At 47.4% G+C, this 18,610-nt stretch overlaps 1 protein-coding gene across 1 annotated transcript in view; it reads left to right on the forward strand.

Annotated features, from left to right (window-relative positions):
* The window catches only part of LOC116950924 (fibroblast growth factor 5-like), a 31,428-nt gene extending 23,842 nt beyond the window's left edge, over positions 1-7,586 (forward strand). The window contains exon 3 of the mRNA XM_032969099.2: positions 439-7,586. Coding sequence (XP_032824990.1) covers positions 439-849 — 411 coding nt within the window. The 3' untranslated portion in view covers positions 850-7,586. The remainder of the gene's footprint in view (positions 1-438) is intronic.
* The last annotated feature ends 11,024 nt before the right edge of the window (positions 7,587-18,610 follow it).

Consider the following 18,610-nt stretch of genomic DNA (forward strand, 5'->3'; position numbering starts at 1 on the left):
ACCCATGAAATATTTGGAAAGTTGACTCGTCTCGTAGCTGTAAAAGCCACAACATGTGTGTAATTTTGAACATCAAACTCTGTCGTGATTCAATTGCTCTGTGCCTACAACAATGCCACACGATTTATTTGAGTCACCGCTCTGATGATTTTAAATTCATAGTGTTGCTTCTGCTGATGTAAATGCGTATTCTCCATCTGTTGTTGCTGCTACTAATACATCCGTAACTCCTGCTGATTACACTGCGATTGATACTATTGCCGCTTCTGATTATGCTGCTGCTGGTGCCATTGGTACTCCTGCTGCTGCTGATACCACGACTGCTGCTACTTTTGCTGTCGCTGCACTGACACCGCTGCCGCTGCCACTGCCGCTGCTGCCGCTCCTCCTACCCGGCTCGCCGCTAATCGTTGTCCATGCCCCCTCCGTGCGACCAAGGCAAAGTTCAACAACGAGTGCAGGTTCCGCGAAACCTACCAGGAGAACAGCTACAACACATATTCCTCGGCCGCCCACCCCATCGCACCAGCGCCGCCCGCCAGCGCCTGGTACCTGGCCCTGAACAAGCGCGGCCTCCTGCGGCGAGGCAACAGCCCCCGTCTGGGACCCAACCACGTCTCGACGCACTTCTTGCCGCTCTTCAGCGGCGCGACGGACGATCCCGCCCGTGCCTCCGACGCCGCTGCCGTCGCCGGCGATAAGACGTTTCGCTTCGTCGGCAAGAAGGCGCCGGCATCGGTGGCCGTGCCCAAGCAGACGGCGGCCCGTCCGGCGCCGCCGGCCGTCGAGGTGCAAAGGAAGGCCGCGGAGAGCGCACCGAGGTACTGGCCCAAATTTCGCTTTGGGTGACGTCGAGAGGGAACGGCAAAAGAAAAGATGACCGTGTTTAGGAGGCCATTGCAGCTGCTGGTGTCGAAACGCGGCCGGGTGCCGCTGCAGCTGTTGGAGCGCTCGACTCGCAAGCGGGTAGGATGTGAGCTCGAATCCCGGCCTGGGAGGTCGACTCAACCATTCATCGTAATCAATGCAGGGTTAAGAAAATACGTACCGCTGTTATCAAGCAAACTGGGCTTGAACTTATGGCTCTGGCCATAGAAATGTGGAGTTTCCATCACTGACCCGGGGCTGTCGATGCAGGTGAGGTCATTCTGACCCGGAAGATAGGGCCGTCACTGACTCATTTTCTTTGTTGGAAGCTCAAGTTGTATTCTACACAACGGTCACTGCATTTAAGGGCAGCAGTGGTAAAACAATTTCCTGGTTGTTCCAAATGTTCACGAGATTGCAGTTTGATATTCCTAGCATATGCTGAGAAATAATTGCACAACGTTGTCCAATTTGGTGAGCCAAAAGTGCAAAAAGTTACTTATGTTGAGCCAATAGACTGAAAACCCTTGCTCAGGTGTGGACACGCGCACACACACACGTCTTTAACAAGTTTACAGCCGCAACAAAAGTGGAAATTATCAGCCTGAGATTTCAGTTGCGGACGGAATTGCCTCTGATGGTGACCTCTGTGATTGTCTCTGGGAAATTCACTCACCGCGTGCCAGACTAATATCGGGGTGGAGCAATAATTAATTATACACTATCAACGTGATTAGCCAATGATGTCTCTATCACCAGTGCCTGTGTGCAGAGGAGGAACTCAGGAATTGGGCCTTGATTAAGACTGCATTGCTGCCCAGCTATAAGATGCCTGGCTGAAATAATTGAAGTCCAAGGCTAGCAATTTCCATTTGTGCTGTACTTCTGCTGTGTTTGAAAACTATCTCTTGTTTTTGTTTAATATTTAAAAACCTTAATTTTTTTATGAATGCTCTCCAACAAGGAGGTTGAAAAATGTTCTGCTTTAGCTGTCCATTTGGCCTTACATAGGGTGGCACGACAGCACCTATAAAGATTATCCAATGTGATAAACATTTAGTACAAAGTTGTGTTGCTATCCATGAATTTTCCCGAACAGAAACTGGCCCCATTTGATCCAGTACCAAATATGCAAACAAGTTTTTGCACGGGACCGATTGCCGTCAGCTGTCTTATTGCAAATTAAATACTTCTGAAGATATAACACACGTCGGAAAGCTTTAGATAGTCCATGCGCATCCACGATTATTCCTAAATTGTTTAACTTCAAACTATCTCATTGAATGTTACCGGCTCAGTCACATTAATTATTGGCACGAATTGAGAGGCAACGTTTTCTTTCCGTTTGGAAAGAAGTCCATTGCTCTGAGCCTAGACTCAAAACGGTGTTAGACCAGAGGAAGCCAAAAGACCAAAAGACATCTTCTGGTCTAACACCGTTTTGAGACTAGGCTCAAAAGAAATCTGTCTCTAGTGTGGACAAATCAGTTTCAAAGACAATGCATATATAATCAGATTATGTTTTTTGTTTGCATTCTGACCACAAGTATTGTGGTCAGAATGCAAACACAAGTATTGTGGTCAGAATGCAGACATGATTCCTTGTGAAAAGGTTTCAGTTTGGTGTTTTAACATCTTAACACCTGTTCTTTGCCAGAAAAAAGGGGAAAACCTATTCTCATATTTTGGTACTGGCAAAGGAAGTCCCATGCCGTCTCTATCTTGTTTGCAAATCTTTTAAACCTTTCACCAAAGTCTGGGTTTGAACTGAAAGGTCACCTTTTCTGCAATATACACCATAGGATATTCCACAGATGTGTGTCTGTCTATTGATAGCAGCTGTCTATCTTGTCAACTGGGTTATCCTTAACCACCGTTAGTCATTATCTATGCACTGCTGAACGAAGGACTCCTCACACTACGGATCACCACGCTCCTGTGCATGGGCTATACTCATCGCTCCACCACCATTGTGAACCTGTTGTAGAGTATTTGGCTGCTATCAATGTCCACATGTCAAGCCACTTCGTCGGGCTGGCATTTGTGGCCAGGTCGCGTCTGAAAAAGAGCGATTTAGCTCAGTGGGCCTCACCTGGTAAAATAAAAAAAATGGTTTAGTTCAGTGGCTCGCCCACTTTGTTGCAACACATGACCTCGAATTCCCTCTGGACGTGGCCACGTGGCCGCGCGTAGCCCACTTTGACAGCGCCTCCCTCGGTGTTCACTCTCAGCGGATTATATTTTGTTTGGGCCACCGAACCTACGGCCTTGACACCGACGTCACGGGCCGCCGAAATGACGCACGCTGGAGGCAAAACACGGAGCGAGTGGCGGCCTTAACGAATGCAGGGGACCAGCGGGCAACAAGTGGAGATGCCTGAAAGGCTGGGGAGAGCTACTCGAACGGGGGTGACGATGTAAACAGCCAAGGCCGGACATGGAATCGGCAGCTGAAAGGCTGTGCTCGGGACTACCATTGAGCTTATTTATCTTTGTATATCAGCCGTATTTTACAAGGGCGGGCGGTCAAAAGGATTTGATAACGGGGGTTACCCATCGTGTCCTGAAACGTGTGCAAATTCAATATTGTTGTTGGGTGTGAAGGGGAATTGCAAGCAATGCTTGATCCTCTAGACCATCGACTTTTTGAAGGTCTCGATTTAAAGCTTTCGTGACTGCAAGGATTCATCTTCTTTGGTTCTTTCGGTAAAGTCACGTAGAATGAGAATAAAATAATAATTATTTTATTATTCTCATTCTACGTGACAAGGAAGATTTTTGAAGGTCGTTAATCTTCTTTGGTTCTTTCGGTAAAGTCACGTAGAATGAGAGTAAAATAATAAAATAACACAATAAAATTCTCACGACGTTTCAGCCACAAACGCCGAAACGTCGCTTGCGTTGTGGCCGAAACGTCGTGAGAATTTTATTGTGTTATTTTATTATTTTATTCTCATTCTACGGGACTTTACCGAAAGAACCAAAGAAGATGAATCCTTGCAGTCACGAAAGCTTCAAATCGAAATTTAAGGTCGTTAATGTCAAGACACAGCCTTCGTTGAATACGAGATATCCGTCTACATGTGCAGCCCACTTTTTTTTAAATTCTTCTTCTTCAAAGAAGTCGTTGCGACCACTGAGTGAGCACCCTGTTCTCAAAAATGTTTTGACTACGCGTGCGCAGGTTTTTTTTAAAGGACAATCACTCACGCGGTGTTGTGCGCCGCTAATGACGAGCCGCCTTTGACATTTTCTCGGCGATGGAATTAAACACCTACATGCTCCTTACACAGCCGAGTTGTTTTTTTGCGTTTTTTGAAGCTGTCTGTGGCATATTCCCCTCGAGTATGTTTGGAGCAGAGTACAGCGTCGGTGTTTAAGGTCAAGCGAAGTGTGGGAACTTAGATTTTAAAAGATGACATCGATGGTGTGGAATTTGTTTTGCTCCCAAATTCATGTATTTTTTGTTTGTTTTATTTACATCTAAAGCAAAAGTGCACACGTAGACATCAATAGTGCACGCATTCCAAGCTTTGATAACCATCTCAAGATTTCAGAGCAATCCACGTTTTGGAGAATGTGACCACGTTCCCCTCATCAACAGACAATGCGATGTGGTTTGTCCATTATATCGGTGGGCAATTCTTGTGAACACCATTTACACGAAATATATTTTACGAAATAAACACATCTCGAAGATCAAGATTAATTCAACCTGCGCCTCCGATTGGCACAATTGGCTACGTACGGTGCGAAAGAAGTTCAACATACAAACAATATTTCTTCGACAATTTATTTTCAAGTAAGCTAAGGTAAAGGTGCACACCCCTGCAATGTCTTGCAGCACGCCAATGCTGCAAGAAGAGCCTCCACAAAAGGGAGCTCTCGAGATCCCTTCTAGAGGCCATTTGGCCTACTCTTCCACACTGCTCAGACGTGTTGAAAGAGGCGGGATTACCCACACTTTACTCCACCGCACGCGACCTGCCGATCGACTCGACGGCGACGTGATCATTCGAACGGCTGGACATTCGATGCGAGTTGGAATGTCCACGAAGTTGTTTTTCACAGCTCTCCAGCCCAGGCTGGGTGGACAGAGGTGGGGAATTTAAGACGCTTGCCCGCTGTTGCGATTGCCGGTCCAGGAGATCGAGCCGACGACGTCCGTCTGGAACGCAGGTTCTGGTGTAGACATCGTGACACACACAGTGGCAGCAATTACTAAAAAATTTTTTAAATATAGCCTTTAATTCCCAGAGCTGGAATATTACAAATTAAGTGATGTTTGTTATTAGGAATGTTGATTGCACTGTTTAAAACCCAGCCATGCCGCTGCTGCTGCTGCTGATGATGATGGAATGGATTGCCCTGAAAAAGAAAAGATTCAGGTCCCCGACTGCTCCGGGCAGTGAGGCCATGGGTGAGGGAGCACATGAAGCGTGGTTGTCAACCCAGAGCGCAGGTTGGAAAATATTTGTTTAAGCGGCTACTCCGACCGACCGACCGTAAGAATAAAATTAGTCTGAAATTGATCTCACAGCCCTCCCCCCCTCCCCATCCTAAACCCGAAGCATTTATGTAGAAGCTGATATTTCCATTGTGACTCATGATGTGGCCTTGTTTCAGGCATACTCGCACGCGCACACATAAGGGTAGCAAAGACTAAGGTACGCAACAAATATGAATATTACTGTCTTCGCCGAGTTATGATGCACTTTTTTTCCTCATGTATTTTAAACACAAAAGTTGGGACTGCATCATATAATTTGTTAACTGTGTTTGTGTGTGACCAATTTGTTTAGCTTTATTGACGCGGGGCAAACATTTTTGGGTGAGACTCATTTTTCGGAGTTTATTATATACTAGAGAATACGATATGTAACAGCATGATGATGATCGTCAATATATCAAACATGACTTAGCATAATAATGATGATCATCATCATACACGTGCTATGTAATGCCTGGCAGCAGTTTGGCTCATAAAGATCACCAATAATAACGATAGCTATGTAAATAATGTTGCACTTCACATTTCTGTAAAATCTAGGGGTGAATTATTTGAACGACAGCATGTTGCAATGCATTGATGTGCACAGGAAATACATATACAACAAACAAAACGATTAGAATCATTAGGGACCAGCCAGTGTGAAAATTGTGAGTCTTTCTTGGCAACGTTTTAGCCATGGCTCACCACGGAAAGGATATGATGCACGAACAATGAACGGTAAATGCAAAAGAGAAGATTAAGAATGGGAAATAATGTGGAAAGGATCGAAAAGGAACAATGGAAATGGGAACATAGGGTCAGGAGGGAAGAGGATCGAGAGGAAGAGGCTCCGTCAGGGCATCGGACGCTGCTGCATGGATGAGCAGCGTTTGTTTTCACAGTGGGCCCCGTGGAGAGGGGATTCAAAGTGGGAGTGGCTACAAAGCAGTCACGTGATTTGCAGGAGGTTTGAGTTGATGTAGAGCAGTGGCTCTTGACCCTGGGGTGCACGCATCCCTCGGGCGGTGCCAGATGCCCTTTTCTGGGGATGCGAGACGTTATTTTTAGAAGGTAAATAATCGAAAAACCAATTAAGCACGGGCACAGAATTACAACGACTATGTTTCATCAAACCAATGTCTTTATTTCGCATTATAAAAATTTTAAAGATTGAGAACCAAAGGTGTGCGAGGATGCAGTCAAGGTTAATAACCACTGGTTTAGATGTGTAGATTCATGTCTTATGGGGAGCAACATTCGTGGACGTTCTGAAGCCAGCAAGCGGTGAGTACTAAAGTCTCAGTGCAGAGGCAGATAACAACAACACAGACGGTTACCCCGAATATGACTAGGTTCATGAAACCAACAACTTCATACATCCTCTTAGTTGCAGTGTTCTCGAGGGTCTGGTGTGGATTTTAACTCTTGCTCTATTTGCGGGGGGGGGGGGGGCGGAATTAAAAAAGTGCGGTACAGGGATAAGTACAAATGCATGAGAGTGCTGAGATGATGTTTTGTGAGGTTCGAGACAATTCGGAGACTTGCTAGTAACTTGCCGCCCTCTTCAGGTTCTCGTAGGGCCCCGTCGGCACTTCTGTTTCGTAGGCCTTCAGTAATAACTGTCTGCAGTTGCTACTGCTGTTGCCCTATGTTACTAAGCCTTGCACTGCTCTCTAATGAGAATACGTTTGTGCGAAAAACACCATTTGAAGATGCGATTGCTAATTTTACAATGGAAAAAAAAATCTCGGTGTTAATATCTCTCACCTTAAATTTCGATTTAAAGCTTTCGTGACTGCAGGGATTCATCATCTTGGTTCTTTCGGTAAAGTCACCACGTAGAAGGGAAATAATGAAATATTTATTTTATTATGTTTTATTTTTCTTATTTTCTTATTTCCCTTCTACGTGACTTTACCGAAAGAACCGAGAAGATTCTCTCACCTTGTGAAAAAAAACGATTGCCATGACTCTACCTCTGTGTATCTACACCGTGCCTATCCTCGCTATTACTATTGTAATGAGCCAAGAATGTCTGTTTGTGTGTAACGCGCGTGACGTCACTCCACATGCCACACCCCCGTCATTAATATTCATGAGCGGGTGGATTTTTACACTCACGCAGAAGAAGTTCGAGCGAAAATAATTATTTTCTCGGAAATTCGCTTTAAGTTTGACGTTTCTTTATTGAAAGTGCATCTAATAAATAATTATACGCAGCAACAAAGTGGATTTGGTGTCTTTATTGATTTCTTCAGCACTTGAGACAAAAGGTAAGTCTAAATGATGCTTCTACATTACGGTAAAATAGACATTTATCGGTGGTTTTACAGATATTGTATCGATTTCCAATTTATTTCAACCCCAGCGACCGAAAGCAGAAGAGAATAAAGTATCAGAGCAGTGAATTTGAACAAATTGAAGGTCAGTTATATACAGTGCTACAGTGACATGAAGTGAGGTTTTTATGACGTTGTTTTGTGCAAGATTCACTGCCAATAATACAGCGCTACAGTGAAATGCAGTGAAGTGTTTGATGACATACTTTTCGTGCAAGATTCACTGCCATTAAATTAACAATTACACTCTGCTCAATTGTTTCGTAAATATTACAGCTTCCGTCCTAGGACGGGCAAACAAGCCAGTACACGCATATTCTTTCAAGAAGATATCTTGCTTGCATTTTTTTTTATCATACGCAAAAACAAAACAAAAAACATGGTCAAGTGAGTGAGTGGGTAATACGGCCCTGGGCCACCCTGAAACCAGAGCCCGAGGAGGAGAGGCTGCAGAGGATTTTGTTTGTCCCGTGAATTTCAGTCGTTCAAGCTGTTGCAGCGCCATACTCTTGCCAGTCACTCCCACCCAAAAATACCCGAACCACTGAGCCGTCTGTCAACACACGGCCTCTACTCTTACCTTGGATTAGCGCATCGTCCTCCTGTATCTATTTTTTTTAACATCCTGTAAAATTAACATACGGTATTCACAAATGGTCGGTGTGTGTGGAGTGCCGGGTGTGAGAATAGGTGGTGAAAGGTTACGTGTTATTAAATCATGTTCGTCCAACCCATGGCCAATGTTGTGTGTTTGCCTAGACTAAGAGTTTGTAACACACCGTCTCTGCAAGCAATGATGCTTACCACGGCCGCTATTTTTAAGTCAACTCTTGAGATGAAGTTTAACTCGTAGGCTTTCGCGACACACGCCACTCCAAAATGATGTGTATTATTATTTTCAAGTGGGTATTTTGTAAAATATATATTGGTGGTGGAGCGGTGTTGTTAGCACTACCCAATAGATCCGATGACCTGAGCTCGATTCCTGGACACTGCTAACATCAGTGGTGTGTGATATCTGAACGGATTCTGGCCTTTCCCTCCTGGCTTATTCTCATAACTGCACTGAGCAGTGTGGCGAAGTATGGTCAAACATACCTCTACAACTGACACGCAATTTGGAAGGCCTTCATTCAGCAGTGAATCGACAAAGGGCTGTAAGTTGCAATTATCACGTTGGCATACACATGCTGCATGTAACACGTGTTCACACCATTACATTGCAATTGCTGGTGTCAATTTATATTTTCACCTCAATGGTTTGATCCAAGTGTGGTAGTGTAAAATATCGGAAGAAAAGAGTTATATTCTTTGGGTCTTTTTTTCGGTAAAGTCACGTGGATAGAAGAAAAAAAATATAAGAATAAAATAAATGAAAATAAAGTGAATAAAAAATAATAATAATAATAATGTCACGGCGTTTCCATCACAACACAAGCAATCGTCATCAGGAGAAAAAAGAGGGGGAAAGCTGCTGAGGCAGGCTGTTTTAAAGGTTTGAAATGGGTGTAGCCCAAGGGTCATAAGCAAAGTGGGCGGGGCTAATTATGTTAATGTCAGAAATTTGCATGTCAATGTAATATCGGAGAGCTACCTCCACGACGAGGGCGCGTAGGTGGCCATTGTTTTGTGAGAGATTAGCATGTCAATGTAAGATCTCAGAGCCACCGCCACCTCGAGGACACGAGCGATGGTGGCTGTATTAGTGTGAGACATTTAACCTGTTAATGTAAAATCAGAGATTAGCATGTCAATGTAAGATCTCAGAGCCACCGCCACATCGAGGACACGAGCGACGGTGGCTGTGTTAGTGTGAGACATTTAACCTGTCAATGTAAAATCAGAGATTAGCATGTCAATGTAAGATCTCAGAGCCACCGCCACCTCGAGGATACGAGCGATGGTGGCTGTGTTAGTGTGAGACATTTAACCTGTCAATGTAAAATCAGAGATTAGCATGGCAATGTAAGATCTCAGAGCCACCGCCACATCGAGGATACGAGCGATGGTGGCTGTGTTAGTGTGAGACATTTAACCTGTCAATGTAAAATCAGAGATTAGCATGTCAATGTAAGATCTCAGAGCCACCGCCACATCGAGAATACGAGCGATGGTGGCTGTGTTAGTGTGAGACATTTAACCTGTTAATGTAAAATCAGAGATTAGCATGTCAATGTAAGATCTCAGAGCCACCGCCACCTCGAGGATACGAGCGATGGTGGCTGTGTTAGTGTGAGACATTTAACCTGTCAATGTAAAATCAGAGATTGGCATATCAATGTAAGATCTCAGAGCCACCGCCACATAGAGGACACGAGTGACGGTGGCTGTGTTAGTGTGAGACATTTAACCTGTTAATGTAAAATCAGAGATAAGCATGTCAATGTAAGATCTCAGAGCCACCGCCACCTCGAGGATACGAGCGATGGTGGCTGTGTTAGTGTGAGATATTTAACCTGTTAATGTAAAATCAGAGATTAGCATGTCAATGTAAGATCTCAGAGCCACTGCCACATCGAGGACACGAGCAACGGTGGCTGTGTTAGTGTGAGACATTTAACCTGTTAATGTAAAATCAGAGAGTCGGAAATAACTGCTAACATCGCAAGGTAGGATGGAAACATCACAGCCAGTTATGACTTAAACTGGTTAATAACATTCTCCTGATGACGATTGCTTGTGTTGCTATCGAAACGTCGTGATATTTTTTATTATTTCTTATTCACTTTATCTATGTTATCTATTTTTATTATTTATTTTTATTTCTATCCACGTGACTTTACCAAAAGACCCAAAGAATATGAATTCCTGCAGTCACAAAAGCTTTAAGTCAAAAGAGTTATATTATACACGTTTGACAGCAGGAAGAATAATTAATGAATATAACATCAAATAGCAGTTGTTGAGAATTCCATTTGGGATCCTTTACATACAGTAATTCATATCTGATTTCTTTTTTAATTATTGCAAGATTCCTCAAGGATTGTTTCACAGCTGTTACAAAATTTGCTTTAGGATCCCTCTAGGAGTTGCTTCAATTGCACACGCGGCCCGATGTCTTTATTGCCATAAGGCAATGAATAGAGGGGGGGGGGAATGTGATGCAGTGGTACAAATGTTTTAATGTGATTCTCCAGTCGATTTCTTTATACAACATCAACATCGGCCGTATGAATGTTGAACGTTTTTCGCACTACACGTAGCCAACCGCGTTAATCGGAGGTGCGGGGGAAGGACAACAAACTCAACACAAAAAGTGAGTTTTCAATATAGATTTAAAAGTGCATCGCTCCAATTGCTTTCCAATATCGGAAGGAAGAACATTCCAGACGGCTGCAGAAGTGCATCTAAAGATACGTTTGCCTACCAAAAGAGGTCATGCTCAATACACTACTGGATGAAGGGCACCTGAAGCCACTGCCTATTTTCCACGATCGCACCAAGTCAGCCAGCACTTGCACAAGAGCCGATTTCGTCACTCCGTCTCCCTCGTTGGTCGTGACTCTCGGACTCGATCCAAGCGTTTCTTTGGCTACCGCTCCATCGGCATTCTCCACCGACGTCCATCATGCCCGTCTAGTGGACGTATCCCACCCCAAACCCCACTCACCTTCGATCGGAGCAAATGTTGTCAGCAAGCGCCTATTAAGACCGACACGCGCGGTCGACTCGACAATGTGCCTGGTCAACCTTTACCTCCCCAGTGCCGACAATTGATCACACTGCAAGTGCACGCTTATTTTAGGCCAAGTCGACTTAGTGGAGGGTCAGGCCATATTTAGATGCCGCTTATAACAGGCAAGGGTGGAGCAGTGCCACGGTGGTTCACGCACTGTGCCACCCAGCACGGTGACCTGGGTTCGATTCCAGGCCACAGCTAACATCAGTGGTGAGTGATACCTGAACCAGTTGTGACCCACTGCTTTACTAAGCTGCACTGATCAGCGTCCAAAGTTTAGGTCGAACAAGCCACATGACCAAACACTGCATCTGGATACCTTCATCAAGTAATGGATTAAAACAGTACTTCACATCATAATCATCATTGTGCAAGTACAGTAAAACCTTGGATTGCGAGTAACTTGGTCTGCGAGTGTTTTGTAAGACGAGCAAAAATTTAAAATAAATATTAATGAGCGAGGTCTTGCAATACGCTTTGTCTGCCGGGCGTCACGTGATCACAACTGATATACGAGTGCTATGGATTACAAACACGTTTCCGGAACGAATTATGCTCGCAATCCAAGGTTTTACTGTATATGAATTGCTATTTGTAGACGTATGTACTCACAACATCATCACCTCTCTCATAACACAAACACGCAAACATGCACGATGGGTAATCATGAATCCATTGGGATTCATATGGAGTCGCGTGCACGAATGCCTTCAGAAGTTGGACTAACCGCCTTGCACAGACGACAGCAACAGCAATAGCCGCCATTCGCAACGAAGTGGCGGTGACGTCACAATGGCGCTTGTGACAGGCTAGGTGCACGTTTACACACACACACAAGACAAAAACACATACACACGTGGCATGACACCCTTGGCCTTTGTGAGCTGGTGGTCATTGTAAAGGCTGTGAGGCTATGTGCGGATTTGGCGCAATAATTGTGATGTCATTTTGACATGCAAAGCATTCTGGAATTTTTGTTATATTTAGCTGTTAAAGACACCGTTTCGCATTTATTAAAAAAAATCTGGCAGGCGGTTTGTTTAATAAGCCAAAGTAAATTTTAAAAAAAATCTAGTGACTTACGATGAGGCCTTTTCGAGAGTCATTTGGTTTTAACATTTTGGTCAATCATTTTGAGATGCGACTTGCACTGCGGATGTGGCGTTAGCGGTGACGACACCACCCCGGGGGCCCCCAAACCCCCACCTTCCCCCACCCCGTCTCTCGTTTCCATGATCAAATACACACCCACAATACACAGGGCATCATTCCCCAGATGACCATTGCACCCCCCGCACGCACGCACCCAGTAGGTCCTGGATGAGCTCACTCGGCGGTGCAGATTTTAATTCGGGACGTTGTAGACAATGCTCAAAGGTTTCTGGGAATTGGTTGAGCTCATGGGGGAAAAATGAACCGCGGGGCACCTGCGTAATCAGATCTCTGATGTGTATTCACAAACAATTGCCGGATCCCCCGCGTTGAGAATTATACACTCCCAGAGATAGCGCTGTGGAAGGAGGTCCGTAGCGGTAGGGGAGGGGAAAGAGCAGTGCCGGATTAAGCTAGTGCATATGTTATAATAAAGGGTCCCTAACTAAAAAAATATATAAATATTAAAATACATTTTTTTTTTTTTTTACTTGCATAGTAAAGTAATTGTATTTTTTTAATTTGCTTTACAGTCAGATAATACGACAAATCGCTAACCTTAAACACCCAGTCGTTCATAAAAGTTGAAGGCGGTATAGTACTATAGTAATAGAGCAAGTGTAGAATCACTGAACCGGAATTGATAGCTTGAAAGCATTTAGCGCGGCACTCTTCAAAGTGCGGGGCCGGTAGCAAATGTAGCGACTTTTACTACTAGGATAATCCGGCACTGGGAAAAAGCACAATGATTTTACAGATGCAGGTAAACGCACAGAGATCATGATTCAAGCCATTTGATGTCAGAGGATAAGAATGGCGAGGTGGAGGGAGGGGGCAGAGTTCCCGATTCCAGAGGTCTACGCACGGTCAGCCGAGGAGTACGGCCCTTCTTCGCCGACCATCACTGTCCGCGAGACGCGGGTGGTGCCAGGTATGGAGAACGAGTGGGCACATCCAGCTGAGTGAGTGGATAGACAGTGGCGGGCCGTCCCAGCTAAGCCACGATAACCCCATTGGTTCGAGAGTACCGTTAAATAAAACCAGTTCGAAAGACTGTGCGTCTCGCTACGCGAGATGTTTATGGGGCTCGCGCGCCCGTGGAGTAGTGATACTGTGGCTGGTGCGGAGTAGGGGCGTGCGCGGACATCGTCGCGCAGTGCGGGCAATGGTGCAGTGGTTGGCGCGCTGCATCAGGAGTGCGAGGGGAGGCGGTGGCACGGTGATTAACGTGCGGTAGCACAGTGGTGAGCGTAGCCCGTGTGAGGAGAGTGGTGGCGCCGTGGTTAGCACTGAGTAGACGCGCGCGCGGACCCCGTCACGCAGGTGCGGGTGACGTCAGCGTGCGGCCTGCGGCTGCCCGTGAGTGTCGGAGGAGCGGTGGGGCAGTGAACATCAGTGGAGGGATGCAGACAAGGCCGATGAGTCAGATGCCTTCTAAAACCTCTTGTCCTAGGTGCTAGCTAAAGTGGCCCCTCGGGATAAGAGTCATCCTGTTGGGTGACTTTAATGCCCGAGTGGGTCATGATGCAGACACCTCAGTTGGAGTGATCGGAAGGCATGGGCCAGATCAGCTTAATACTAACGGAAGGAAGCTGCTTCTGTGCAGCCCATGGGCTTTTAATTATGAACAAGCTGTTCCAGCATCAGCGCATCCACGCAACATCATGGATGCACGCCGGGTCCAAGTAAGAAAATCTGCTGGCCCATGTCATTGACACCAGGACCTACCGTGGAGCTGATCTGCCCACTGACGATCTACTTGTCATTTGTAAAATGCGCCTGCCATTCTTCCACTCCGGTGGTGAGTGCCCATTTAGGACCCCATTTAAACCCACAGTGGCCTGGTCTCAGCTAGCTGAGTATATTTGCAAGCATGCATTTCAACATCGCTTGAAGCTGGGGTTAGTTTCATGCCCCTCCTTCTGATGCTAAGGGGAAATGGCTGAGGTTCAGGACTGTGGCTCATGCAGCTGCAACAGCTGCATTGGATATGCGGTCCAGACCTCCCCAGAGACCCTGAAGGAGGAGGTGTTCCGGCTGGTTGAGAGAAAACGACAGGCCCACTCCCATCATTTACAACATCCAACATTGTAGAATAAGGAGGTTTACCGCAGCCTTCGCTTGGAGATTTGGAGAGCTGTGCGGCACTGCAAGGATGAGTGGTGGGCGTGGGTTGCTGAGAAGGTAGCCTGGAATCACAAATCACGATTTAATTCCATCAAAAAAGTAACTTGCATCACCTCACCTATCGTCATCCTTAAGAGAACGAACAGTAGTCCGATCTCCGACCCCCAGGAAGAGGGATGCAGGTTTTCAGAGAGGTCTTGGGGGAGGGAAATTCCCTCAGCCTAGACAACATCATGGGGCAAGGTGGGGATGACCCTGCTAATGTTGCAGTGCCTCAAATGGCAGAAGTAACCACCCCTTCTGAATGGTTGGCTGAGGTGCCATCTGTGGAGGAAGTACGAGGGGCAATCCGAAGTCTGCGACCGGGAAAAGCGCCGGGCAGAGATGATCTCCCAAATGAAATGCTGAGGGAGGATGGCATGTGTGCAGACTGCTCTACATGACATCATCACAACTGTCTGGACTACCGGATGGGTCCAGCAGGGCGGACCACCCTGAGGGGGGACCACCAAGGCATCCCTCAGGGGGGATCACACAGATTGTAACAACTATAGGGGCATCTCTATTCTCAGTGTGCCGGGGAAAGTCCTGGCAAGGATTATTCAACATTGCCTAGCCAGGCACGCTGAGAATAGGCTTGCGGAACCCCAATGTGATTTCAGACCAGGGCAGTCCTGCACGGATGCCATATTCTCTGTCCGTCTGCTACAGTAGACTATAAGGAATTACTACAAGACCTACATCTCTACTTTATTGACCTGGTCAAGGCCTATGATACCATCAACAGGCCAGGGCTGTGGGCAGTTCTTCATGCCTTCGGAGTCCCTGACTCTCTGCTCACCATCATTAAGGGCCTTCATGATGGTGGGCAGACCCAAGTAAAGCTACGTGGCCAGGAGTCGGAGCCATTCCCTGTTCACCTTGGGGTGCGACAGGGATGTCCTCTAGCTCCCACATTATTTAACATCATCTTTGACCACGTAGTTCGATAAGCTTTCCATGGCTGTACAGGTGGAATTTCCATCTGGTACAGATACAACGGGAGGCTGATTGATGTCCAGCTGCGGTCGAGGGATGGCTCCCTATTGTTCAATCATGTTACGTATGCTAATGATCTGGTGATTGCTGCTCACTCAAAGGAGGAGTTGGAGGTGCTGCTGCTGAACCTGGACTCTGCCACTAAGAGATGGGGTCTTACCATCAGCCCCACCAAAACTAAGCACCTGCCTGGGTATTTTGTGCCACCAAACACTCCACCCCCTCAGCTCGCCACTGGTGATGGAGCATTTGTGGAGAGAGTGGAGAGTTTCCCATACCTGGGCAGTGTGCTTATGACCAGCTCTGGTTTGACAGCAGAGGTCTCACTTTTAATCAGTCGGGCGGAATCATCTTTTTATCAGCTGCACAATTCTGTGTGGAAGCTTCCTAGTCTGTCACTCCGCACGAAGTTTTGTTGTCTTCTCGTCCACAGTCATACCCTCCCTTCTCTAATCTTGCAAAACGTGGACCCCTCTGAAGAAATATCTGTGCCGGTTAGAAACATTCAGGCTGGCATGCCTACGATCTATCCTGGGTTTAACCAGGCTAGATTGTGTGAGGAGCTCACAAATCCTTGAAAGATATGGACACATTTCCATCAGTGAACTGCTCTGGTGGGCAAGGCTGTGTTCACTGGGTCATGTAGCCCTGTGGTGCCACGACCACGGAGCAACTCATCAAGCGCTGCGATTGTCCACTACCCCCCACCCTGAGCACACGCACACACGCAGCACTTGCACCCACGTAGTGTCCTGGCGGGGGATTGCCCGGCAAAACGGGTTTTAATCCGAAGGGCCCCTAGAGTGAGAGTCCCACGGTTTCCCGGTGCCAGGAGATTGGCCAATCCTTGCAGGACAGGTTACATTGCGATGCCCCTAAAGTTGGTTTAAAATTGTATGGGCGCCGAAAGAAAGGGTTCTCTGGGCCAACCGCAATGAGTTACTCACAAAATTGGTAGGAGAACGGAGGTCGGAACATTGAGCAAGAGGGGCGCAAGCGCCCTTCCAGACAAAGGGACAATGGATGGCCGCCGCCGCCCGCCGCCCGCAACCGCCGCCGCCGCGCAGCACTCGAGGGAGGACACGGTAACAGGGAGGGGGGGCGGTAACCGCAGGTAACCGCACGATTGGCCGCGCGGTACAATGGCACCCGGGGCCAGGGACGATTTTGGGCAGTTGTCTTCAACCTCCAGGCCGTCACGATCCACTCCCTGCCGTCCTGCCTCCTCGAGCCGCTCGCAGCATCCGTGTGATGCCAGCGAGTGCTGCTACGAGGCAGTGATAGGTAAAGTTTTCTCTCGTCCTTCTCCCTCGACTCTCACAGCGTCCGTGCGACGCCGGGAGTCCAGCTACGAGGTACGTGGCAGGACGTTTGAGTGACTGGGTTCATAGGCAGAGTCAGGCTAAGCTCTTCTCGCAAAATATTCCCCCTCCAGGTAGTGTGTATTTGCGCCGTTAATAAACTTTAGTACAGAATATCGGGGCCACCGCGTTCGGTTTTTTTGCTGTTGGGAGGTGGTGCACGTGGGAGTGTGCGGGATAACCCCGGGCGGTGGTGGCGAGCCAGCCGTGTAGACAGAGAGGGCGCTGGCGCGGGGGGTGGTGCTCACTCGATCGGCGGGGGCCCGGCGAGAGGCGACCGACGAGGGGGAGAAGGGAGTGGAGGGGGTGGACGTCGCCCTCCACAGCCCACATGCCCAGCCACGACATGCCGAAGCAGTTTCTGTTTGGGCAGATAGAGGGGGCTAAATGGGCACGGCACGGGCTGGAGCATAGATGGGCTGATACGGTACGGGAGGATGTGGAGCTGAGTGCACTTGCCAACATCTGGTACCAGCGGTGTCAAGATCGGCCTCTATGGAAGAGGCTCGTGAAGGACGCTATTGGGCGGTTGGAGGCAGTCGCCCTCCAGCAACAACGGAGGGCAGAGGAGCGACGCTCACAACAACGAGCGGAGCACTGGGCGGCTAAAATTCAGCAAGTTGCCATAGTAGGAGGTACAGCTGGTTCTATCCCAGGACCTTCCTGTCAGCGAGCCTTCAACACTTCACGTGGCCTCAAAGTGCACCTTGCCTAGCACAGGCGTCACAATTGGGGCAGTGGTGAGCGCATTGTGTGTGTGCACAGCAATGCCGCCGTTACGCGCTGGCATCTGGGGTACTCGTAGCGCTCGCGCAGCCCGTGTGGCTAGTGGGGTGCGGTTAATCTTGAGCAGCCCTAACCGGCCAGCATGTTTCTTCGAGAAGATGCAAACAGGAGGGCGCCAGCTACCCGGGCAGCGTCGCGCCACGCGAGCGCGGAGCGACGAGGCGGATGATCGGTTAAGAGGGGAGGATGGCGACCCGCTGTCCCCCGTGAGGTCGCCGAGGTGGACGTCGAGTCTCACGCAGACACTTCGGGAGAACCCCTCTCACCCTGTGGTGATATTGGGGGACTGATATTGCTGACCCTCGTTATCCACGATGGCGGAGCTAGGATTTTCAGGTGGGGGGGGCAACCCCTCCAGCAATGAGAAATGATAGAGAAGTTGTTAGTAAGTAAGGAGTTGTTAGTAAGGACGTGTTAGTAAGTAAGGAGTTAGTAAGTAAGGAGTTGTTGGTAATAAGTAAGGAGTTGTTAGTAAGTAAGGAGTTAGTAAGTAAGGACTTGTTAGTAAGTAAGGAGTTAGTAAGTAAGGAGTTGTTAGTAAGTAAGGAGTTGTTAGTGAGTAAGGAGTTGTTAGTAAGTAAGGAGTTGTTAGTAAGTAAGGAGTTAGTAAGTAAGGAGTTAGTAAGTAAGGAGTGGTTAGTAAGTAAGGAGTTGTTAGTAAGGAGTTGTTAGTAAGTAAGGACTTGTTAGTAAGTAAGGAGTTGTTAGTAAGTAAAGACTTGTCCCTTGCTTGTTACTCGCCGCGTGTGCGGCGATGGCACAGCCGTCG

This window comes from Petromyzon marinus, chromosome 41 (genome assembly GCF_048934315.1).
Source record: "Petromyzon marinus isolate PM22_M1 ecotype Great Lakes invasive population chromosome 41, UKy_Petmar_22M1.pri1.0, whole genome shotgun sequence".
NCBI lineage: Eukaryota > Metazoa > Chordata > Hyperoartia > Petromyzontiformes > Petromyzontidae > Petromyzon > Petromyzon marinus.